The sequence below is a fragment of the Anolis carolinensis genome, chromosome 3 (genome assembly GCF_035594765.1).
Source record: "Anolis carolinensis isolate JA03-04 chromosome 3, rAnoCar3.1.pri, whole genome shotgun sequence".
NCBI classification, from domain to species: domain Eukaryota; kingdom Metazoa; phylum Chordata; class Lepidosauria; order Squamata; family Dactyloidae; genus Anolis; species Anolis carolinensis.
The window spans coordinates 98,684,537-98,711,215 of NC_085843.1; the positions used below are offsets into that span (position 1 = coordinate 98,684,537).

Below are 26,679 nucleotides of genomic sequence, written 5' to 3' on the forward strand. Positions count from 1 at the left end.
CTTCTCCAAGGGGCTCAGAGTAGCATAGACAGGGCTTATACTTTGTGCTTATGAGAATCCTGCATGTTAGATTAGGAATTTTTCCCTTTAAAATCCCTAAAATTTACCTCTTAGTGCCAAAAACAGAGAGTTGTGTCTGGTTTACAGCATCCAAACCCACACATTTTTCCCTGCAGGACACACACTTCATATGCAATGTTTGAAAAAGAATTCCCTAGTTTTAATGTGTTTTAAATTAAAACTAGGAAGTTCTTTTTCAAACACCCTGTAGTAGAAATTACTTCAAAATTACAGGTGTTCACCAATCTCAAGACTCAGTTCATATTGTAACTCACTGATTTAAACTACAGTCCATTTCAGCTCAGTCCAGGTTGAAAGCAGCCTAGTTGGACCTGAGGCTGAATCCAAATCTCATCTCTTAAACCTGTATCATTCTGCCTCTGACTGACTAGCTTTGGAAATCAATACATAGCACCAACTTCTGTATGTAAAAACTGGATGAAATTCACACACACTGTGTTTCATATGGGGAGATTATGCCTGCTAAATTGCAAATAAATCTGTTCAAGGTGTTATGTGTTTAAAAATTGGGGGTAGGATTGACCTGGAGGGATTAGTAGCTGTGTATTGTAACTGAACACATCCTTCCTCTCTTGGCATATCTGCAATGGATACAACATGAGTATTATTAAACTAAGATTGTGCTTAATCTAAAAGTGAATTAGGTAGATTGCATTCTAAATTGGAGTGACACGGTTCCTCTGAAGTGTACTGAATCCAAATCTGGACACTTCTGAAGACCCTTTAACAATTTTAATTTAAAAGAGCATAGATATTAGCCCCATTCTGTTGTTTACCAAATGGGTGGATAGCTAAATGGGTCATGGGAGTGTGGAGACATAAATCCCATTCCTGAATGTCCACATGCATCTTGCAGCATCTGAAGAGGGTCCTATAACCACATTCAGATGAACATGGCTACAGGACCTTTATAATCAGGAAGCCTCTATAATACTTCTGAGCCTTTGTGGGCTTTTGAGGGAAGTTTACAAATTAACCCATATCCAACCTCACATCTAGCCTGGCACATATGCCTGGATAGGGTTGCTATTTCAATCCTCTGAATACAAAATGACTAAAGAATTGTCAAGACTGTTCAAATTGTGATTCAACCTGCTTCAAAGATGTCTTATTTCAACCCGGGCATCTCCCCAATCTTCCTAATTGGAAATTCAGGATTCATCCAAATCTGAAATACAATCTTAGAACAATATTTACACTTGAATCCTGTGCTGGGAGAAAAGCAGGATATAACATAAAGAAACAAATATGTATATTGATCATAGAGAAGATCATCAGATAAAAACAACAATCTCTCGGCCTAATACTGAAGACCTGGAATGGACCTGAATTGTCAACTGCAGAAACATTTATAGTAAACTGATTACATATAGCACTCAACTAGATTCTTTTATCCTGGGATAGACCTGCAATTAGCACAGTTGGAAGAGCTATAGAGAAAAACAGAATAATTAATTGATAATAGCTAAATATTTAATTATAGCAGCTAGTCTTAAAAATAAAGCAGAACATTTAACTTTCACCCTAGAATCTGACAAAATGGTGAGCCGATTACTGGTTGCTGAAAAACCACAAGCTCTTGGCACAATTAACTAATACAAACTTCTTTTCCTCAGAAGCTCTGTTCTATTATGTCCAGTTTACATTTAAGCTCTTAAAAGGGCAAGAGGCACGACTAAAGAATTAATGCTGAAAATATCTTCAGGAATGTATGTTCAAGCACGAGAGGTGTGTATTATATTCATTTATTTCCTGGCTTCTCAGAAATGCTCCATCAAATGTAAGCTGATTTACATACTTCTTTATAGGTAACATTAATACAACTCTCCAAAGGACTCATTTCTATGAAGAGGAGGACAGCAAGAACACTTTTTTATTTATTTGGGGCTTTTGGGGGGGTGGGGGTGAGATTGATTTTTAAAATCTGTCTTCTGCATGATCTCTTATTTCTTTCTTTCCATAGCAGCTAAAATATTTACTTTTGATGCTTGAATAACTTTTTCAAAAACACCCTTCTGTTTATCGGGTTGCATGGGACACATGGAAATGATAAAAACTTTCATATAATGTTGAAAACTTTTTCTACATAACTTCAGCCTAAATTTTAATACAGCAATTCATTTTTTTTATTGCTGACTCCCACATTTTTAGTATCAGCAAAATTCAGCTTTCTTCAGTCACATGCTGTTGCTACTAACAAATGGAGTGTGACAGCATTAGAAGTCAAAAAATAATCTACTCTTTAAAGAGGTGTATAACACAAGTCTCCATTCAGGCCAAAAGATAGTCTGACGTTAATCCACATCTGGGCCCAATCCAACAGTCATATTCTATGCTCACTTTATGACTTTGAACCAGTGCTATAATTCAGTAACAACCTTTTACTTGACAAGCACCACTGGTTCACCAAAGAAAGAAAGAAAAGGCTCATCTCCACTGGCTGCTTAATCGGTGTCCAGTCTGGAACAATAATGCTGCTCCTATAGGTGGCCATATGCTCCATCCTCTGCTAATCATTAGCCCAGTTTACCCTGTGATAAGGACAGGAAGTTCCTGAACATCATGGAAGATGAAGATAACCAGGATCAACCACATGGGTTTTTTTCATGTCAGGAGTGATTTGAGAAACTGAGAGTCGCTTCTGGTATGAGAGAATGGCCATATGCAAGAATGTTGCCCAGGGGATGCCCAGATGTTTTTGATGTTTTTACCATTCTTGTGAGAGGCTTCTCTCATGTCCCCGCATGGAGCTGGAACTGACAGAGGGCGCTAATCCACTTTCTACCTGGGTTGGATTCGAATCGGCAACCTTCAGGTCAGCAACCCAACCTTCAAGTCATCAGTCTTGCTGGCACAAGGGCTTAACCCACTGCACCACAGGAGGCTCCTTAACTACATGGTAAATGAGGGCTATTAAGTCCCTGTAGAAAAATCCAAGCTTACTGTGACATGGGAGTGTGGGAGGAAAAAGAAAAGGACAAGGCTGAGAGGGAAGCAGGAATATTCCTGTGTCAAATGTTGGATGCTGACCAATGGATGCTAATCATAAAGGCTGCCTATTGCCTTTCGTATCAGGACTCTCATGCCTATTAAGTCTGGGATATGAGTTCAAAGATGCTAGCATGCTTATGCTTTCCTTGTGAGTTTCCCAAAGCCATTTAGATGGCCACTCTATGAAAAGAGTTTTAAAGGCCAATTAAGTGTATTTATTGTATTTTAATCTGTTTTTACCACACTGTTACTATTTTTTTTAACTTTTGTATTGTGCTTTTTAAACTTGACTACATATGGGATTTTTAGCCACCTTGAGTTCCCACGGGGAGAAAGGTGGGGTATAAATAAAGTTAATAATAATAATAATAATAATAATAATAATAAAAGAATGCAGGAATGTATAGGCAAAAGACTATTTGAGTCTCAGAGGACTTAACATAGGTTTAATAGTACTGTATTATATTCTACATACGGTATTCTTGGCCATTTTTAGATCTTTGGTAAAATACCCTAAAATACACTAGATCCCAACTGATCTTTGAAACCCTGGTTCAGACCACAATAAACACCAGATTCTGTAGGTTGTAATTCAGAGGAAGGAACTGAATATTTTGTTCTTTAGAATGATCCTTGCATAAGAAACCCCTAAAAAATTAATGAGGTCACATAAGTCGGCAAGTGACTTGAAGCAACACAAACACACACATAATTGTTGCCTTTAAGATTTAGGCTCTGTTTTGCAATTATACCATCTGGTTTAACTGCCTTCTGTCGGTTTGTTTGTACTTTTGTTTTTATTTTTGGTTAGTTCAACAGTCTAATAGCTTTAGTTCTGAGTGCTTCCGCATTCATTCACTGTTATAAAAAACATACAGCAAGAGCCTTCAGTAGGCTTCAGGGGACGTGTGAGAGAGAACGACATTGAGTGAGACAGAACTGCTTCATAGCACAGGAACAGAGGGGTATAAGCTACTCAGTCTTGTAAAGGAAAAAAAGCTATTGGACTTATTGTCAGTTGTTGAAGTTTCCTGTAAATATACAACAGAATTATATTTCTGGAACAGCTAACTGGAACAAGAAGTATTTCAGATGGATTAAAGACTTCCTCATTCTGTTTCACTTTGTTAAACTTACTACAAAGTAATGCATCTGCAATGCAATCATTGCAAGAAGGCACAATGATAATGAGCATGAAGAATGCGAGTAACTACTCAAGGTTTTTGTGGACCTCCTAACAGTAGCGATTACCCAGCATAACCAATTCACACTGCAGTTGGCAATAATAATAATACTTTGGTAACACTGTAAGACAAAACGAATAACTTTTGTGCTGGCCATAAGTATCAGCCATATTTCCACAACTGATGCAGCACAACCATCACTTTTTTGCAATACAAGCCAAAGCAGATGTATTGGATCAGGTTGTCCAACTCCCACAGTAAGCAGAACACTTGGAAGCAAATACCCCTCTGAACCAATGACTTCTCCATGCAAAGCGTAAACCCATCAATCAACATCCCCAAAAGTACCTCCAAGTCTTCTCAATTAATTCAAATTTGTCATTTTGTATCTTTTATACAAATCCATTTAAAGCACTTTTTAAGCACATTTGGAGGGAAGTCAATCAAGACGATGAATGGTACTCCTAACTCACAAGCAGACCTAAGCCTGCAAGCACAGGCGATCATTACTTAGAATAGTGCTTCTCAATCTGACGTTTTGGCCTTCAACACCCAGATGTTTTGGCCTTCAACGCCCAGATGTTTTGGCCTTCAACGCCCAGAAATCCTAACAGTTGAGAACCACTGACTTACAAAGAAGTTCCATCAAATTCATCCAGCTCTACTTTCAGCGGAGTATGGTTACAAACATAAATCTTAGCTTATGGTGTGTGTGTTTTTAAAATTTAAGGATACCTGATTTTCTCTGAGTTTCATTTACAAAATCTTTTTTCTCCGGGATACTACTGGAGATACTAATGGTTGGAGGGATAATGGTTAAATCACAGAGAACACATGCCGTCTGCAGAAAATCATAGATTCAGTATTTGGCTTCTTCACTTTTTAAGTGAAATCACCAACAGATGATGTCAGAGAATTACATCTACAGCCTTCCAGATGTTGAACTACATCTCCCAATTTTTTCACGCTTAGCTATGTTGGATAGGGCTATTGGATGTTGTAATTCATCAATACTGTGGAGGACTGCACAATTCCCAGCATTTGCCTAAAGAAATGCCACCAATTAGAGTAATAATACTAGGACAAATGGACAAACAGTTTGCCAAAAAGTGGCTTATTATATGCCGAGGTGTGCCTTCAAGTCATTCCAGACTTAAGGCAATTTTAAAGCAAACCAATAATGGGATTTTCTTGACAGACTTTGTTCAGTGAGGTTTGCTTTGTTTTCCTCTGAGATCAGGGTAGGAAGGCAAACCACAGTCTCCAAATTTGTCCTCCGATATTGAACCTACTACACCTCTCTGGCTTTAAACCAATAGTTAAGTGTAAACATTCCTCACAATAGAGTTAAGGCCTTAAGTCAAAATATTCAGTGCATGTGCCTACCTTAATAACTATTCTGAGGAGAAACTAGTATAAATATTGGATGCATAGGAAATTATAATTATCCTGCTATCAAGGGGGGGGGGGGATACCCATTACATATTGCCCTTTCTCCATATTATACTAAAGCCTGAGGGCTTTTTATTTTGATTTACACTGTGACTCCTTGGCCCTTGAATATGTCAGTATTCATATATAAATTCAAAATCTCAAGATAATTAGAAAGACTGCTAATCTCACTTCATGCTAATTATAGCAAAGGGATCAAAACATGTATCATGTATAACCCCGCGTATATCCAATAGAGCCAAGAAAGATCATCTTCTCAATTTAATAGCAGAAGCAGATCCAGTGCAGAGTTTTATATCAAATTCTGACCACACAATATAAAACAACGCTTGGGAGCTTGTCTCTTTGATTCAGAAAACCACTCAAGTATTAACTAACACATTTAACAACATTCAAAAATGCTGGTCAATGATTGCATTTCCTCTTCTTTAGACAGAAAAGGATGGTTTAGAGGAACACACACCTTGAAGCACTAATCTTTTTATTAGACATTAGTCATATTTAATCATTCGAGAGGTCTGGAGTCAGGCCATAAATAGAAAGGTGGAGCAGGGAGATCGTGATGGTCACAGTTGGACTCTCATTCCAACTTCTGGGGCAGCAAGGAATGTGTCTGAAATATCACAAATAGCCAGGGCCTAAAGAACCATGCTGAGAACAAGACTTGCATTCCTTTAACTGCAGCCTCCCCCAAGAAACACAGCAATTGGCTCTTGAAACTGATTTTAAATATGGCAAAAAGTGCTGCAACTTTGAAGAAGAGGGAAGCCCCTTCTACACTCCCAGGATCTGATCCCAGATTATCTGTTTATCCCAGATTTTATGGCAGTAGAGACTCATATAATTCTGTTCAAAGCAGATAACCTGGGATCAGATCCTGGGATATAAGGACAGTGTAGAAGGGGTCGGAGAACCAAAATGCCACTAAACTGGAGAGGTGTCTCCACTGAAGCTTTATCACCAATCTTTGGTTCCACAACAAGCCAAATGTTTTAACAGCTAATTATCCCAGGGACAGAAAGTGAGGTGAAATCTTCTGAGCAGGGGGACAGGCAGCAAAACAAACATCACAGAGGTGCTAACCCTTCCCTATGCTATCCAAAGATAGATAGTTGGAGTAACACTATGTACCTTTTCCGACTTACACACAAATTCAACTTGAGAACAAACCTAGAGAACCTATCTTGTTGGTAACTTGGAGACTGCTTGTAGTTCTCTACATCCAGGTTTTGGATTGGAAAATGCCTTAATTCCTCTTAAGTCCCCCCTTCCCCCTTTCAATCTTTTCATTCTCTTCCAGATCCAAAGTGATTTGTTATGCCCATTCCCCCCACCCTTTGCATACCTATGTTAAGGCCAAACATAATCCGATCCTTGGTCTATAAATCACAAGACAGAAAACTCTATGCAAGAAATGTCAACAAAATCTGATTTGCTCAAACCAAAACAAAATTTGAATGGCAGCACTATATTTTATATTGACAAGTTCTTCTAAAATAGTTCATTCTTTCAGCCCCCGATAATGCTAAACAAAAGGTTTTGGAAATATTCCAGATACTCCTCTTTTCCAACCTCTTTGGAAAAGTCAAGCTAGAATACTTTATATTTAGAAAAAGGCATCCCATTAGTTTCAGCGGCTGGGTCCATATTTGCCTACATCAAGATCATCTATGAGTAGGAAGCATTAAGGAGTAAACCAATTTCATACAAGGGCCCACATTGCTTGATTCAGCAGTGTCTAATACCACATCTTTGGAAAATACAATAGCCACTAGACATGTTCAAAAAATCATTTTAAATTGGATTTATTACGGATTTTTCTCGCTTTTTGATACGCATTCCGAGATATTGTCTCACAGCACAACCAGCAATGTAATTCGAACCATTGTTGGCCCATTCTCTAATTGTCTCTTAATGTTGCGTTAATTTTTCCCCCCAAAAAATTTTTTTAAATATATTTTTTAAAATATTTTTAAAAAAATTTTTTGTTTCTGCAACTTACCTTGAATGGGAGCTTAGCGCAGCCTAACATGGCTGCCGCTCCCCGGCCAATCAGAAGCTTCCATGATGGACGCAAAGGTGGGGACTAGGGTCCTCTGCATCCACATAGAAGATTGCCATAAAAGCCCGTTGTGTAGCCCGGGCGAGCCATTCTGGGCTGGGTTTTGTGCGGAGAGGGTGGTGGTCTGCAAACGGAGAGCAAGCAAGCCTCTTGAGAGAGAGAAAGGGTGAAGGGGCCCAGTCTGGCTGTTCCCACAGAGGGGTTTGGAGAAAGGGTTAGGGTTTTGTTGCTGGTTCTTTCTCTTAGCAAGGGAATTTCTAGTTTTCAAAGTATCTTTGCACTCCTTGCCAGGGCATTGCTTGGTCACTGGCCCATTTCTAATTGAAGGCATTGGGTTGAGGCTTGTGGGATTACATAGCCAGAGACACCATTGATTTCCAGTGTCCTTCTTGCTTACAAATATAGCAAGGGAATTTCTAGTTTTCAAAGTATCTTTGCACAACTTGCAAGGGCATTGCAAATTTGATGAGGATAGCTCAAGAAATGAGGGTGGGAGAGCCTTGTAAAAGTCCCCCCCTAGGATTCCTTTTTTTTTTTGCGACTGCGCATGCACATCCTCCATTATAGAAACATTTAGAATTGTTACGAATTATCGGAAATATCCGAAATTTTTGGGTGAAAAAAATCAGAAATACTTTCTATATCGAAGCGCCAGCTTTAGAAACGAGAACTGACACTTTTTTTCATCGATCGGACATACCTAATAGCCACATGACAATTTGCACTATATTTTCCTACTAAAGTCATATATCTCAGGTGTCTTTCGACATGAACTATTCTGAAAACAAATCACATAAAGAAGGAATGAAGGAAATATGAAAATAATATATTATAGACTTGTATTCATATTTTACAACAGCCATAATTAATTGAAAATTCTATTTGTCACAGCAAGAAAAATACATTTGGGTCTCATTTCAAAACTTTATTTCCTATAAGGTAAAGGTAAAGGTTTCCCCTGACATTAAGTCTAGTCATGTCTAACTCTGAGGGTTGGTGCTCATCTTCATATCTAAGTCAAAGAGCTGGCGTTGTCCAAAGACATCTCCAAGGTCATGTGGCCAGGATGACTGCATGGAGTGACGTTACCTTCTCCCCAGGTATCTACTCACATTTGCATGTTTTTGAACTGCTGGGTTGGCAGAAGCTGGGCATAACAATGGGAACTCACTCCGCTCCCCAGATCTGAACCACCAACCTTTCGGTCAGCAAGTTCAGCAGCTCAGCGGTTTAACCTGCTATGACACCAGGGGGCCCAATATTTCCTGTAATTACATGAAGATGTTGCTTTATAATGGATTATTCATGTTACTACTCATAAAATAAATAAATAAATAAAGTGAAGCTAATAAAATGGTCTTACTTAACACACAGCTGTTTCAATGGAAACACATTATGGAGTGTTTTACTATTTCAAAGCTGTATCATTAGATAATGAATAATATTGACTCATACTTTTGATGCTGCCCACTAGCGACATATGCAAGCAAAGTCACCTTATGCTCTGTTATGCCTTTGGGTTCTCCAGGGGATTTGGATTTCAACACCCAGAAGCCTCAGCCTACATGGTCAACAGTTAGGAATTCCAAGAAATGAAATCCAAAAATATGAAAGGACAAAGTTTGGGAATCACCAGTCCACTGAGCCCTCCAGTGGACCCCAGCAGATCTTGGCAGAAGATGTCCTCTGTCTCTGTCTGGTCAGGGGAACAGATGCTTTTCTGATCCCCTGCTGATCTCTATCAACAACAGAACAATTAAGGCTGGATTGTTGCAGTGAAGCACTAAATCCTGGAGGCGCTGACAGTGAAGCGGTAGTAGAGTTCCACATCCAGAATTGTTATGCTATCATTTACAATATATGATCCCAGCCACAATCTATAACCAGAGAAACTTTCCTACTCTTCATAATAACAAAGCCAGCTCTGCTTGACTTCAATATGTGCAAAACACAACCTTAATTTTAAAACAATTACACTACTAACATACAACTGGACAGAAAGCCTTGTGAACATAAAACCCTGATTTCCGGCGTCTGCCTGGATCTTGGATAAAATAATTTTGTCTCTGGCCCCAGTCAATACCCTTTCTCCATGTCTTTGAGGTTTAATCCTCTAGCCCAGAAGGGTCCAGCACATCTTCCAAATTCTAATATAAAAGAAGAAAGATACTGCAGCAGGGAAGAGAAAAAGTTCGGGTTTCAATGGAAAAATAAACAAACAAGCAAGCCCTGTTATGGGCTTTTTATGAGGTCTGGTCTGCTACAGCAAAGACAAAGCTGAAAAGAAAATAGTAGGATAACTAAACATTGCTCTGTTATAAGAAGCTTTATCTTGTCAGTTTTAAAAATTAATGAAAGCCAACCCTGAAAGTTCTTTGTTGTGGCTTCTTTTCTGTTCAGGACTTCAATATTTTGTAAGTAATCCACAACTTTCACAGGCATGAAATCAGCCCCAGGCTACTCTAACATAGGGGTGAGCCAACAAACATTCTGAGTCAGAGGAATTTTGGAATTACTGTATATAGCAAAATCACAATAAGAAGTCATCCACTGAGTGAAAGTATTCTACAGAATCCAAATATTCCATTCTCTCACTGTTTAATTTATGAAATTATATGATGTACTGTCTGTAAATAAATGTAGTTGAGTTTATGTTACTGCATTTCATCTCAGGACAAGCTGTGGGACTGCTTCCAATGCCAAGTGTATAGACTTTCAAAACAAAGCTATCCCATCTTCTTCCCACTCCTCTAGCCCTTTGGATATGGAGCAGCATAAATGGGTAAATCTGCTCCCTTGGCTAATGCCACTTCACAGACATCAGACACAACTGGATTTTACCCATGTTCTTCAGTGTATCACTAACAACATTAATATTATCCCATCTGCTTGAACAATTTTAGGGTGATGCTTTTCCCTTGACTACAGTCCCGCCAACCTGGATCAAAACACAAAATACAAGACTGAAAGGAGAGGGCATAAATATGGTACCCTGAGTGACAGCGATAATTTCTTCCAATTGACCCAGGAATGACCTAGGTCAAGTGCATTCCATTCCATCAAAATGAGGTTACATCAGGCAAAGAGTAATGAATGTTTATAACATAGTGTCCCAATGTATCTTGAATTAACCAGACATACAGAACAATGTCTTTATTTTCATCTTCATTGTTGTACTCTTTAATCCCTATCATATGACCAGAAGAATCATAGCGATGAAACCTCATGATGATACAGATAGTAAAGCAGAACGTGACTGAAAAAGGTATTCACAGATCTGCTCAGCCAGTAGATTCATATTATCCAGTTACTGCTTAATTGTACCATTCAAACACTGAAATGGTTTGATGACCATGATTTAAATGTACTCCCAACAAAATAAATACTGTGTTCTTACCATAAATCAGGGGAACCACTGACCACATAGGGGAGCTGATGAAGAAACACAAACTACAAACTATCTACACACCCACTAAGAAAATCCAGCAAATTCAGCAAAGGACAAAAAGGATCTTTTCACCTCTGCAGGAGTCTACAGTATACCATGCAGCTGTGGACAAGTCTACAGAGGGACCACCAAATGCAGGATTGCCCAAACACCAATCAAGGAACAGGAAAGGCACTGCAGACTAACAACCAGAGAAGTCAGCCATAGCAAAGCACTTGATGAACCAACTTGGACAAAGTATATTATTTGAGAACACAGAAATGCTGGATCACCCTAACAAATACCATGTCAGACTATACAGAGAAGCCATTGAAATCCTCAAGCATGTGGACAATTTCAACAGAAAGGAGGAAACAGTGAAAATGAACAAAATCTGGCTACCAGTATTAAAAAAAAACCCTCTAAAATCAGGACAGTAAATAAAAAGCAACACTCAAAAATAGGGGAATTCCAGATAGGAAACAATCAAGGCCAGCTAACACCTCCCAACAAAGGATTACCCCTGTCAGGAAGCAGCCAAGCTTTGAAGCTGCAAAGCTATTCAATACTAATCAAGGTGGCCAATTGCAACATTCACACTTGCCTCCAACAGACAAGAGTTCTTTCTGACATTTCACATATTTAAAAACCCCACTTGCCTAGTTTCCAACAGACCTCACAACCTCTGAGGATGCCTGCCATAAATGTGGGCAAAACGTCAGGAGCAAATACTTCTGGAACATGGCCATATGGTCCAGAAAACTCACAGCAACCCAAAATAAATACTCTTACTTCACATACAAATCAGGTATGTCAAAGAGAAAAAAAGATATGTCCTAGCATTAGTGGGGGGTAGGGAGTGAAGTTGGCTTAAAACTATTCTTTACTTAGAAAATATCTTTCCTTAAATGTGATTTCTTTTTTTCTTGAGAAAATTAATTGTTTTCAGTTATATTTCTCCAACTACTTGTTCAGGATGAGAGGGAAATGGGTCGAATATGGCTAGATATAGTACCATTCAGATTAGCAAACATCTTCACTGGGCTGCAATTAGGAATGTCATAGAACCAATGGTCTTACTATATGTTTTCAATTTGCTATACTGATTAAAACATTACTTCTCAGTATTTTGTAAAATGTATCTAAACAAACCTTACATTACAGAAAGCTAAGTGATAAACATACGTTTACAAAGATAAGAAATGATACATGAGTTTGAGCTGGTCATTGACCGTAATAAAAGTTTACATTACATTACATTACATGAGTCTACAATGGATATGCTTAAAGAAAGGATGAGAGAACATATCCCTTCAGAACTGTGATGCTAAGCTTGAATCCGAGCATGTCCCAGCTTGAGCAGACCCTAAGAATTAATTACAGAATGGTTAATTTGTAGTTGTGTGCCTTTAAATAGTTTCTGGCTTATGGCATCCCAAGACAAAACTATCATGGGCTTTTCCTGGCTAGATTTGTTCAAGGGAGTTTGCCTTTGCCTCCTCTGAAGCTGGAGAGTGGGTTTCCATAGCTAAGCAGGGATTTGAATCCTGGTCTCCAGAGTCATTGTCCAACACGTAAATCTATCTTTTTGAAAAGTTAATGCATGTGTAAATTCCACTGATCTGCTGCCCCCCTCAAGTTGGGACAAGAAACTGTATTTAAGCCCTGGTGACAAGTAAGTCATGGTTGGCTTCAAATCTTCCAGTTCTGACATTCTATGGTTTTACATTTCTGTTGTTAATTTATATTGAATATTGTAAAGTATCTTGAAAGAATAAAACAAATGTCAACCTTTATGTCAACTAAGAATCTTCCATTCAGTCTTGAAGCAAACCTAGAACTTCACTGCATAATCAACCTTCAGACTATAACATTAATGTCACCAACACCCAAGCCACCAAAGAAATACGTATACTGTAGTTTCAATATCCAAAGCTCCATACACCTCTATATACAGATAGAAAGTACAGGAAGCTGTCTTAAACTGAAGCAGAGCATTGTCTAATACAGAGCACAGAGGAATAGGTTACTTCAATTTCCAGAAACCTCTGAACAGTTCAATTCCAAAATAGTATTTGGTGTAAGCTTTCATGGCATGTAGCCCATTTCTCTGCTCAGTGTTGTCCAGAAGTGACAACAGAAATGCTTTCACACCTCTAGAACAGTCTCCCTTTAGACCCCCAACTAGCGGAGGATCTCATCCATTTGCATAAGAGGCTGAAGGCTTTTGTCTTTGATTCACCAGATTGAGGTTGCTAAGATGGGCAATGACTGGCGAGATGTGATGATTTTGTGTATATTTATAATATTATGTTCTATTGTCTTTATCTTTGCTTGTATATGTTTAATGCTCCACACTTTGATAAAAAGGACATTATAAGGAAAACCCATAAGCTACTAGTGTATCTGGGGGTGGGGAGAGACATGACAGGTGTGGGGAGTAAATTGTTTCTTCCTGCACAGTACTTTGAAGAGAAAGCTAGTTTACCAAAGCTATTTGCCCAGCAGGCAACTCATGAGTACAACTCCAAGCTTTCTAAGTTCAGCCCCTTCCTCCAAATTTGGTACTTTCCTTGGTCATGCTGGCTGGTAATGACAGAGTTTGTAGTCATGACACTTCTGGAGAGCACCAGAAATTACAATCTTCGCCTGCCTTACCTTTATGCAACCTTATATTCTTCTGATTTGAACCCCGATCAGCACCTTGGCTTCTTCAGCAATCAGCTGGTAGGTTCCAGTAGAGCAGAAAATCCACTCTGAATTTTAGTACAAGCTTTAAAGTAGCTATCCATGTTACTGGACTCTATTGATAGCAGTTGGGATAGTTCCTTTAAAGTTGAGAGGAAACACTGGAGTGGATTCACCAGCCCACTGACCTGGGTAGAGTCCTCTCCCCTTTCAGCTGCCAATGTTCTCAAGCCAGGAAAAGCTTCTCCCTCCATAGGTTTCCCTTTCCACAAAATGGCCACACACGCAGAGCAAGAAGTGCCAGGCTTCCCAGGAGAAAAGCAACAGCCCCACAAAAAAAACCTGTGCAGAATCCTATCATAATAATGTCCTCTACCACTTCTGATATGGGAACTCTCTCACCCTGCCCATTCACACACAAACATATACCATATTTATCAGAACAGGGGCTCTCTGGACATTTACAACGCTAATCAGTGTCAGATCCAGTCTTCCCATCTCCCCCCCCCCCCCCACCTTTTCTGAGTGCTTTCACCAGACCCCAAATCCAAGACAAAAAGAGAAAGATCAGATTGCTATTGATGGAAAACGCAGAGGTTCAATCATTTCCTTAAGCAGCCTGAGTATCTAGATCAGTGGTTCCCAACCTGTGTGTGGTCTGTGGACCACCAGTGGTCTGCAAGAAAATATGGTCTGCGGCCTCACCGTTACTACTACAGATAATAACACCGCCCAACCAAATAAAAATGTGTGTCTTTGTTTTAGGCCTGTTCCTGGGGTTTTTTGGGGTGCTGATTCAGAAAATTGCATTGGATAGACCACATCAGCTCTAGATTATTAAATATGGTTTTCTGTGGACGAGCAGATGGCGACTAATGGATTGCCTATGTTCTGTATCAGAAAATAATGCTGACGTCGTCTATCCAATGCAATTTTCTGAATCAGCACCCAAAATAACCAAACCAAATCTAAAGTTGACCAAAAACATATTTCTAACCCTTTTTGATACTAATGTTGGAGAGTGGTCCTAGGTCAAAAAAAGGTGGGGAAGTACTGATCTAGATGGTGCTGCTGGCTGTCCTCTTGGCTTTTCTGTGGGTCAGGGCTGGGGGCAACCAGGGTGGTGCTTGAACTAGGAAAAACAACCTCCCTTGGAAAACAAACACAGGGTCCTTCTAACTACCAAGAGTCCCAAGACCCCCAGGGCACACCCTCCTTTTGGCCTTCCCAGAAATCTAGTGGGGGCTTTAGAGGCGAAAGGGGAGTGTTTCAAACGCAGGGGACATGATGGATGGGGAAGGAAGGAGTATCTGTGGCGGGATTGCTGGGGAGGGGACCGGGTTGAGCTCAGAAATGCCAACTAGAGGAATCCCCTCCTCTGAGCTTCCCTTTCTCTCCAGTAGGAACAGGCCCATAGCCAGGATTTTGATTCAGAGGGGGCTGGGATTTTGCTGGAGGGGGGGCTTCGTCTGGGAGAGTGAGGATATACCCTAGTAAACCTTTTGTATTGTTATCCCAATACCCCCATGCATATGGGATAATATTGAGCATGGTGAATTTCGGGGAGGGGGAGGCTGAAGCCCTTCAAGCCCCCCCCCCCCCCCACCCACATGTCTGAGTAGGAAACAAATATCTTCTCCTTCCAGCACTTCAGCACCAACCTGTCAGACAACCTGCCCCATAGAGTAAACCCATACAGAACGAGAGAGAGAGAGAGAGAGAGAGAGAGAGAGAGAGAGAGAGAGAGATGTTATCAAAGGCTTTCATGGCTGGAGTCACTGGGTTGTTGTGTGTTTTCCGGGATGGATGGCCATGTTCCAGAAGCATTCTCTCCTGATGTTTCACCCACATCTATGACAGGCATCCTCAGAGGTTGTTAGGTCTGTTGGGAACTAGGCAAATGGGGTTTATATATCTGTGGAATATCCAGGGTGGGAGAAAGAAGTCTTCTCTGTTGGAGGCAAGTGTGAATGTTGCAATTAATTAGCATTGGGAGGTGTTAGCTGGCCCTGACTGTTTCCTGTCTGGAATTCTCCTGTTTTCAGAGTGTTGCTCTTTATTTAATGTCCTCATTTTAGAGGGGTTTTTTTAATACTGGTAGCCAGTTTTTGTTCATTTTCACAGTTTCCTCCTTTCTGTTGAAATTGTCCACATGCTTGTGGATTTCAGTGGCTTCTCTGCCTAGCCTGACATGGTGGTGGTTTAGAGTGGTCCAGCATGTCTGTGTTCTCCAATAATATGCTATGCCCAGGTTGGCTTGTCAAGTGCTCTGCCTAGTTTCCAATATATCTCACAACCTCTGAGGATGCTTGCCACAGATGTGGGTGAAACGTCGGGAGGGAATGCTTCTGGAACACGGCCATACAGCCTGGAACACTCGCAGCAACCCAGACGCAGCAGCGCTTTGCCTCCAATGGGCGAACCGGCGTCGGCTCTTCGCTGCCAACCGCTGCGGATTGGGCAGCGTCCAGCCAGCAACACGGAGGAAGAGGAGGAGGGGGAGCCCACACGCGTGGAGACTCACGCCCCCTCCCCAACCCAGCCCCCTCCCCACTCCCCTTGGCTGCCTCGCAGCAGCACGGAAAGTGGGTCAGGCAGATCTGGAGACGGGAGAGGAGGAGGAGGAGGAGACTCCAGCTGCGGGGAAGAAGAAACATGCTTCTCCCACCTTAGGAAGAGAGAGAGAGAGAGAGAGAAGCCCACACCGCGCAGCAAGGTCTCCTTCCTCCACGCCCCCTTCCCCAAATCATGAGCGACGGGTCCTTGAGCAGCATCCATCAGCCCTCAGGACGCTATTCTGCTTGGAGACAGCGAGGCAACCAGGAGGAGCATCGCGAACCAATCTCGCCGGCAGACCGGGCGCCTGGCTGGCTCTTCATCCACTGGGGAGGGAGGGGGGAGGGAGGGGGCTGCGACCCCCGAGACAGGCTGAGGGAGGGAGAGGAGTGGGGAGAAGGGGAGGGAGCGGGGGCTGCGAGGGCGGGCCTCTCCCCATTCATCTCCCCACCACACATACACACCCCTTTGGACCTGAAAAGGCACGCCCGGAGCAAAGCATCCCCAACACACACACACCTCGTTGTACCTGAGAAAAGCATCACCAACATACAACCCAACTTAAGTTTCATTCAGAAACATATCCTCAAAGAAGGGAGGGCGGATAGAAAAGTTATCCCCCCCCCAAAAAAACCCCAACAACTATAAGGTCAATGATAGGGGTGGCACACCCCACTGACACAAACCTTCTTGTGTTGTCGAAGGCTTTCATGGCCGGAATCACTGGGTTGCTGTGAGTTTTCTGGACTGTATGGCCATGTTCCAGAAGCATTCTGTCTTGACATTTCACCCACATCTATGGCAGGCAACCTCAGAGGTTGTGAGGTCTGTTGGGAACTAGGCAAGTGGAGTTTATATATCTGTGGAAGGTCCAGGGTGGGAGAAAGAACTCTCGTCTGTTGGAGGCAAGTGTGAATGTTGCAATTAATCACTCTGATTAGCACTGAATAGTCTTTCAGCTTCAAGACCTGGCTGCTTCCTGCCTGGGGGAATCCTTTGTTGGGAGGAGTTAGCTGCCCCTGATTGTTTCCTGTGTGGAATTAACCTGTCTTTTGTTCTTTATTTACTTACCTGATTTTGGAGGGTTTTTTTTTTAATACTGGTAGCCAGATTTTGTTCATTTTCATAGAGAAGCTGATGATAAACATAACCCAGAAACTATCTACAGACCCAATAAGAAAATCCAACAAATGCTACCTTTAGCAAAGGACAAGCGGGATCCTCTCACATCTGCAGGAATCTACCCCATACCATGCAGCTGTGGACAAGTCTACAAATGCAAATGCAGCATTGCCCAAACACGAATCAAGAAACATGAAAGGCTCTGCAGACTAACTCAGCAAGAGAAGTCCACCATAGCAGAACTCTTGAGGAACCAACCTGGACACAGCATATTATTGGAGAACACAGAAATGCTGGACCACTCTAACAACTATCATGTCAGACTACACAGGGATGCCACTGAAATCCACAAACATGTAGACAATTTCAACAGAAAGGAGGAAACCGTGAAAATGAACAAAATCTGGCTACCAGTATATAAAAAAAAACTCTAAAATCAGAACAGTAAATAAAGACCAACACTCAGAAAAGAGGGGAATTCCAGACAGGAAACAACCAAGGCCAGCTAACACCTCCCAACAAAGGATCCCCCAGGCAGGAATCAGCCAGGTTTTGAAGCTGCAAAGCTTTTCAATGCGAATCGAGGTGATTAACTGCAACATTCTTTCCACAAGAGTTCTATCTCCCACCCTGGACCTTCCAGATATATAAACCCCACTTGCCTAGTTTCCAACAGACCACATTACCTCTGAGGATGCCTGTCATAGATGTGGGCGAAACGTCAGGAGAGAACGCTTCTGGAACAACCCGGGAAACTCAGAGCAACCCCTGCCGGCCACGCCTCCCCACAGAGGACGGCGCTGCGGAGGCGGCCTGAAGGCTTGGGAGCGGGAGGGGGCGACTTACGGACGGGTTCCTGCTTGGGGTCCATGGCGCGCAGGATGCCCTGGACGGCGCCCAGCCTGCCCTGCAGGGCCCGGAGGCGGCGGTGGCTGTGCTGCAGGTCGCCCTCGATCTCCTGGAAGAGGGCGCAGGCGTGGCGGGCCAGGTCGGAGAGCTGCCGGAGGACCCGCGACAGGGCGGCGTTGCTCAGCGAGCCCAGGTCCCGCAGCATCCGCGCCCTCTTGCCCTCCGGCAGGGCCAGCGCCAGCCCGGGCGGCGGAGGGCGCCACGCCTCGCCCGCCCCGTCCTCCTCCTCGTCCTCCTCCTCGGAGGCTTCCCCCAGGGGCGGCTGAGGCTGCGGGTCCGCCTCGTCGTCCTCCGGCTCCATCTGCCCGCCGCTGCTTCCTCCTCCGCCCGCTTCCCTGGGCTGCGGCTCCTCGTCCAGCACCGAGGCGAGACTCTGCTGCCGGTAGAGCCATTGGGGCTCTACTATCCGCTTGGCAAAAGGCATGGTCCCAAGAAGCGCCCCCAAATGCCCCAAAGACAGGGAGGAGAGGAGGCAAGAGGCGCCGCTCTCCTTCTCCAAACCTCTTGCGACCAGGGGGAGTGTCGGTCTCCCCTCTGCGAGCACAACGCGCGCTCTCCAAACCGGGTCCTTCCTCCTCCTCCTCCTCCTCCTCCTCTTCCAAGCCTCACTTGCTCGCAGCCCGCATCGGGAGGCGACAGGTTCTTCCCATGGTCTGTGCTGCGGGATGGATCTCTTCTCGCCTCTCTTAAGCCATCCGCCGCCTTCCGAGGCAGCGAGGAGGGTGCTCTGGTATGGATGGGTTTCTCTCGCTCGCTCGCTTTCGCTCTCTCGTAAGGATGGCTTGAAAACCCGGAGAAAGGAACGCGCTTCAATCTTCTGCCAGGAGGAGCCAGCCAGCGAGTGAGCGGAGAGGCAGGGAGACACCCACTCGCCGCCGCCGCCGCCGCCTCCTCCGAGAGGGAGAGGCAGTCCCCTTGGTGGCCGCAAGGGGGCACCGCAGGCGCCGAGCAGGGACTTCGGGGTGAAAAGAGATACAAGTTTCACTCCGGAGTAACGAGAGACTTCGGAGTCACCCTCCACCCAGGGCCATAGCCAGAAAAAAAATGGGGGGGGGGGGGGTGTTGAAACTCTTTTTTAGCGAATCATGAAGAGTAGTTCCATAACGCAGAATAATTTAGAAACCAGGCTCCATCCATACACTTCAGTGGACACTCAAGACAGATACATTTCAATGGACACTCATGGGGATTTGGTTGACCAGTTAAAATTCATGAGTACTATAAACCAATATTTTTTTAAAAACCTGAAATACGGTGCGCGCGCGGGGGGGGGGGGGGGGGGTTGGACCCCTAATCCCCCCACACCCTTGGCTACAGTCCTGCCCCCACCACATTGATATATGGCTTCTTTTATTAACAAAGAACATTTTAAATACTGAGACAGACAGACGGTGCTGATTGATGTTTAAGGATTGTAATAGATATTTAATGATTTATTTTACTTGTTTTCACTATTTTTAATAATAATGGAGCCCCTGGTGGCGCAATGGGTTAAACCAGGGGTCCCCAAACTAAGGCCCGACATAGGGTTGCCCTAAGTCTGAACCGACTTGAAGGCACAGAACAGCGACAATCCTGACTTGACTATCTCATCAGCCAAAGGCAGGGCCATATTTCCCATTGAAATATTGGTTCGTTTATGTTGGTTGAAAATTGTTCTTCATTTTAAATATTGTATTGTTCTTTCATGGGTTTTTTTTGCACTACAAATAAGATATGTGCAGTGTGCATAGGAATTTGTTCATGTTTTTTGAAAACTATAGTTGCCCCCCCCCCAAACAGTCTGTGGGATTGTGAACTGGCCCTCTGCTTAATAAGTTTGAGGATCCCTGGGTTAAACTCTTGTGCCAGCAGGACTGCTGACCGAAAGTGAGCGGAGTGAGCTCCCGTCTGTTAATTCTAGCTCCCAATGCAGGGATATGAGAGAAGCCTCCTGCAGGATGGTAAAACATCAAACATCTGGGCATCCCCAAAGCAACGTCCTTGCAGATGGCCAATTCTCTCACACAGAAGCAACCTGCATCAAGTCACCCCTGACACAAAAATAATAATAATAATTATTATTATTATTATTATTCATTTCTTTACTGCTTTTTCCCATTGGTGGGATTCAAAGTGGCGTACAAAAGTTTAAAAACACAAATACATATAAATCAGTACATAAAATACATAATCAACTAAAACATCTAAACATTAAATAAATAACCCAATTTGAACACCCCATATACAACAAATTAATAACTTACAGCAAATGCCATTAGAACATTTCCCTAATCTCAGGCCACTGTGGTTATTTGTAAAAATAAGTTATACAAACTCCTAAGACATTCCATTTTTCATAAGGCCGTGTCGCAGTTGTCAGGACCAAAAAAGCATTCAGAGGTAAATATGAGCAGCAGCTATCTGGCAGTGCTTAAGTGGCTGAAGGGGAAAAGGATTATCTTGAGGCTGTTAGGAATTATGGGAGTTGAAGTCCAAAACACCTGGAGGGCCAAAGTTTCCCATGCCTGGTCTATACTCTAGAACACTGGTTCTCAACCTGTGGGTCCCCAGATGTTTTGGCCCTCAACTCCCAGAAATCCTAACAGCTGGTAAACTGGCCGGGATTTCTGAGAGTTGTAGGCCAAAACACCTGGGGACACACAGGTTGAGAACCACTGTTCTAGAATTACACTGTAAAGTTCATGCATTTTGGCACCGCTTTAATTGTTTGATGAGGCACCAGCATTATTGGAGGATAAAGCTATAGGCCTTGTAAAATGACAGCTCCCAGGATTGCATAGCAATGAGCCATGGCAGTGAAAGTGGTATCAAACTACATTTATTCTACAGTGTAGGTGCACCCACTGTTTGATGTTCCTTAAACTTTCTTGGCTCAACTCTATGGAAGCATGTGAGTTGTAGTTTTACAGGATCTTCCTTCTCTGCCAAAGAGTATCTGTGCACCAACAAACTATAACTCCCATGATTTCATTACACTTGGCCAAATAGGTTTAAATAGTGTCAAACTGCAATAATTAGACAATGTAAATGCACCCTAAACTAGTTAAAATGTTGTTTATTCATTCAGTGGCTTCTGACTCTTCATGACCTCATGGACCAGCCTGTGTGCAGAAGTACTCAGATGTTTCAAAATAAAGCCATGTTCTATTGGTATAAGATCATCATCATTTGATTTTTTTTAATTTTGTGTCAGAAGCGAATTGAGAATATACTGCAAGTCGAGAATTGGGTATCTACAGAGACGTTGCCCAGGGGACACCCGGATATGTTACCATCCCGTGGGAGGTTTCTCTCATGTCCCCTCATGGGAAGCTGGAACTGACAGATAGGAGCTCACCCCATCTCGCTGATTCAAACCGCCGACCTTCAGATCTTCAGGTCAGCAGTTCAGCTGGCACAAGGGTTTAACTCATTGTGCCACCGCAGCTCCCTGGAATTAAAATGATTACAATAAACTGTTTTTAATACATAGAAAAAATTATATTAAAACAGAATTAAACTATAAGCAATATGAAGACACTTTATAACATTCATTTTAAAAATAGGGGGATTTAAACAGTTCATGTAAAATAACATTGCATCCGAGGGTTGTTGTGTTTTCAGGGCTGTTTGGCCATGTTCCAGAAGTATTATCTCCTGATTTTTCACCCACATCTATGGCAGACATCCTCAGAGGCTGTGAGGTATAATGGCATCCTCTCATACTGTAGTTGCTATTGTTTACTTTCAAGTGATTTCAGAATTATGGTGGCCCTAAGGCAAAACTTTCACAAGATTTTCTTGGCAAGATTTTTTCAGGAGAGGGGGGGTGTCTTTCAGTTTCTCTGAGGCTGAGAACATGTGTCTTGCCCAGGGACTTACAACTTTTCCTTTAAACATTCCAAAAGCCTGTCTGAATGTAAAAAAGGTCTGCTTGTCCACAGAAGGAGACCAAAGTGGGAAGAAATTGCCCAATCTAGGGGCAGCCACCCACTTATAAAGGTGAATGGGATTAGGGGGAAAGCCCTCCCTTGTGAATGTCTGGAGCAGACAGGTTCAAGAATTCACATTTGATTCAATGTATTCATATAACCATTTAACTTCCCCTTCTAGTATTTATATCCCATTTAGTGTGGCTAACTGCATTTTTTTGGGGGGGGGGGGGAACACTTGTGAGAAAATAATATTACAAAACCAGTCAATAAAAATGGATTAATAATACAACATAACAGAACTGTTAATAAAACTCCCCAAGCAAATGCCAGCCCGAAGGGGAAGGTCATAAAATGAAACAATTAAAGAGGACACCAGCCAGCCTTTCTGAGAAAAAAAAAAGTTGGGTTCTAGTGCGACCTCTACAAAGGGCCATATTTTAAGTGGACATCAAACCAGAAAGAAATAAACATAGGTTACAAGATGAACTTTGTGACACAGTGTGTAATGTATTCATATAAAACTTAAATCCTGCCCTTCTTGTATTTATATCCCATTTAAGGTGGCTAACAGCATTTTAAAAACAAACACTTATAAGGGAGGTAATAAAATTACAAAACTGGTCAATAAAAATAGATTAATAACATAATATAATAGAACCAATAATAAAACTCGCATCCTTCATACTATCACCCAGGGCAGCAACTCAGTTTTCTTACTCCATGTACTACCATGTTTCCCCCAAAATAAGAGAGTGTCTTATATTAATTTTTACTCCCAAAGATGTGCTAGGTCTTATTTTCAGGGGATGTCTTATTTTTCCATGAAGAAGAATTCACATTTATTGTTGAACAAAAAAATGAACATTTATTATATACTGTACAGTAGTTGTCATCACAAACCAGCATTACCAGACAAACTGTGAATCCTATCAAGAATTTCTTGTTACTACTATTATTTCCATGTACAACACTCTATGGTATGTACATTTACCGATCCTGCAAGCTCTGGTGTTCTGTTTGGCGGGCATGCTTCCAAACAAAAACTTTGCTAGGTCTTACTTTTGGGGGAGGCCTTATATTTAGCAATTCAGCAAAACCTCTACTAGATCTTATTTTCTGGGGATGTCTTATTTTAGGGAAACAGGGTAGCACTAGGTGTCAGAGTAAAATATTGTCTACAAAAGGGGTTTTCAGCTATATTCCTACTTTGGCTTGCTTTGGGGATACTTTAAGGTTTTCTGGAAAATCCAGACTGCCCCAGGGCTTTGGGGATAATCTGGATAGCTGGATTGGTCCAATTTGGCCCAATCCACTGTCCAGATAGGATACTACCATGATCAGCCTTTCCCTGTGTTGGTCAGTGCAGGGAAAGGGAATGGATCCTGCCCATGTCGTTGCTTCCACTACTCCGCTTGAATGCTGGGCCCTTGAAGCTATCTTTTCTGATGTCAGAATGGGACACCCATGATGACCAGGAGCTTCCATGGCTGGTAAGAAGTGTTGGTGGGAATGTAGAGGAGGTGACATCTCATCAGGGCAGATGTAGCCCTGGGTCATCTGGACAATGGCCCTTGGATTTTGCATGTAATCTGGGGCTGCTCCAAGGGCAGATTTATGTACCCCTGGCTATCATGCCCAATTAGTGTGTGTACAGAAACTAAAAGCATATAAGGTGCAAAAAACCTTTAAACAGTGCTATCAGTGCACAGCCTAATATATACTTACTTGGAAGGTCATGGAGTCACGTTTTTAGCAAATTAATTTCAAACCAGAGAGGGTGCCCACAGTAAAAGATGCCCTGCTTGGGTGTTAAAATCAGGTAAGGAAGGCTTCTATGAGAGGATCTGACTCAGTGAAAGAAGCAGTGGCCTTGAGTAGTACAAGATCTGAGTAGGGTTGTTGAAGGTCTCTCATTGATAGGGTTGCCATTAATCAAAGTCTGTTTTATAGCACATAACAACGATAAGAAGGCCTGTGAATGTTACCCCTTCTTGTTGGGATAAGTGAAATGGCTCCCAGAAGTGTGGGGAGGAGGGGAAGAAAGGGAGTGGCACCAGAAAGATTTACATGGTATTCTGTTCAATACAATTTAGACAACATATAGAGAACTTTTTATTTCATTTTCAAAGATCTCTAAATGTTAGTTTTATTGCCTTCTTTTAAGGCTAGGTATTCTACAATTGGAGCCGCTGATGGTGCAGCGGATTAAACCACTGAACTGCTGAACTTGCTGACCGAAAGATCGGCTGTTCAAATCCGGGGAACGGGGTGAGTTTCCACTGTTAGCCCCAGCTTCTGCCAACCTAGCAGTTCGAAAACATGAAAATGTGAGTAGATCAATAGGTACCACTCTGGCGAGAAAGTAACGGCCCTTAATGCAGTCATGCCAACCACATGATCTTGGACAACACCAGCTCTTGGGCTTAGAAATGGAGATGAGCACCAACTCCCAGAGCTGGATATAACTAGACTCAATGTCAAGGGGAAACCTTTACCTGTGGGTGATGTTATCATGTATTGCTTTTTTATTGTTATGTGTCTTCAAGTTGACCCTTACTTGTGTTGACCCTAGCTTAAGATTTTCCTGACAAAGAGTTATTCAAAGGTGGTTTGCCATTACCTTCCCCTTAGACTGAGAGAGTATGACTTGCAAGGTCACCCAATGGTTTTCCATGAACAGTGATTCAAATCCTGGTCTCTCAGAGTTCTCTAGTCAAACATTCAGATCACAAACCACCCTGCTGGCTCTATGTTATTAATACATATATCTGTCTCAATTTGTAAGCACTCTTGGAATTCTGATGCATTGAAATAGAAACATCTATCAAGCAACTCCAAGATCTGTGAAGCACTTTGCAGATTGCCAATGCAATATTGATGACCAACAGTAAAGGGATGCCAAAATGTTACCCTGGAAAGCACGTTGCAATTGAACTTTCTGGAATCTGTTCCCCATAAAGAGACAATAGCATGGATCCGATATCAGTTTCCATCTTAAAAAGACTCATTGAATCAATGAGATTTATGTAAGTATTATCTTATCATTCAACAACTCCTTAATTGAGTGTATTGTAGTTTGAAATAGCAATTGGTCTGAGGCCAGCATTTGAGAGCCCTAAATCAAAATGAATAATTTAGTACATTTAACACACATAAGATATCAAGCATGCAGAAGATGAAATATAAACTTATTGAAGCCATTCCTGTTAATGTTTTCCAGCACACTTTGCATAGATTGTCCTGGGAAAGTGCAAATTGTTCAAGAAGAGTGTTTCTCACTTCTGTTGTTGTTGTTGTTGCTGTTGTTGTTGTTGTTGTTGCAGAACATAAATCAAGCCAGAAGAATAGCAACAATCGACGACTAACTATTGTAAGCTTATGGGGAAAGATGACTGGAGCTGCAGTTCAAAACATCTGGAGAAGCAACGGTTTACTATCCGTGGGCGGAAAGAAAAAGTGAAATCCAATTTCTCCGATGTATATATTTGTTACCTCTATCCATTGCAACTTGCTGACCAAAACAGTAGCCTCCTTAGGGGAAACATGCATTCCCCAGAACCAAATTTAATTGTTCAGACAAGCACCTGGAAAAACATGTAATGCTTGTTTGGCTCACATTGTAACATTTCCCCTTGAAATGTTTATCTTCCCAACTAAATGTACATAGTTTCATATTTATAACATTTAAGTGATATATAATTCACATAGGAACTGACAAAATAGTTTTCTCTTATGCATATTCTTATTGCCTTTTGTTGGAAGGTCAGCAGGTAAAAGAGATGCAGACTATTTGGCCTGAAATGGCCAAAGAAAAATTAGAAACAATATATGAGAATGTGTGTTTGTAAATGTTTCTTCCTTTCTCGCATTAGTTTCTTTAGTGAATTATGCCTTCTGAACATCAGTAATCTTGCTCTCTTTTCTCAGTCTCCAGCCTAGGCCTCCTCTAGATGTTTTGGACTATCCCCATGGTAACTGGGGCTAATGGGAATTTAATTCAAAACCTCTGGAGGAAGATGGGTTTAACTTGTTAGAGGTTGTAGATATAAATAAATAGAAGTTTTACCACAGTTTCTGAACCAAGATATACCCTGCGGTATAATAAAGTGTCACTCAGGCTTGTGTAAGAAGTAACAGTATCTTTACTTCAGTTTAAAAGATCAATCAGGACAATAATGTATATAGCAGTCTTTCTGAATTCACACAGAGAACACAGAAATAAACAGTCTTTAAACATGCCTCATTTCCTTATAAATAAGTAGGCTTCGGAGAGTTGGCAGCCATTTTCTC

The 26,679-nt window shown here is 42.0% G+C and overlaps 1 protein-coding gene and 1 long non-coding RNA gene across 4 annotated transcripts in view; one reads left to right on the forward strand and one right to left on the reverse strand.

Annotated features, from left to right (window-relative positions):
- The window catches only part of nhs (NHS actin remodeling regulator), a 282,551-nt gene extending 263,655 nt beyond the window's left edge, over positions 1-18,896 (reverse strand). For all 3 annotated transcript variants that reach the window (XM_003218867.4, XM_062975219.1, XM_008107269.3), the window contains exon 1: positions 18,410-18,896. In XM_003218867.4, coding sequence (XP_003218915.2) covers positions 18,410-18,896 — 487 coding nt within the window. The remainder of the gene's footprint in view (positions 1-18,409) is intronic.
- Positions 18,897-19,293: 397 nt separating this feature from the next.
- Positions 19,294-26,627, forward strand: LOC134297508 (uncharacterized). Its single transcript, XR_010004276.1, has 3 exons — positions 19,294-23,879; positions 24,554-25,415; positions 25,713-26,627. It is a non-coding gene; the product is annotated as an uncharacterized LOC134297508 (long non-coding RNA).
- The last annotated feature ends 52 nt before the right edge of the window (positions 26,628-26,679 follow it).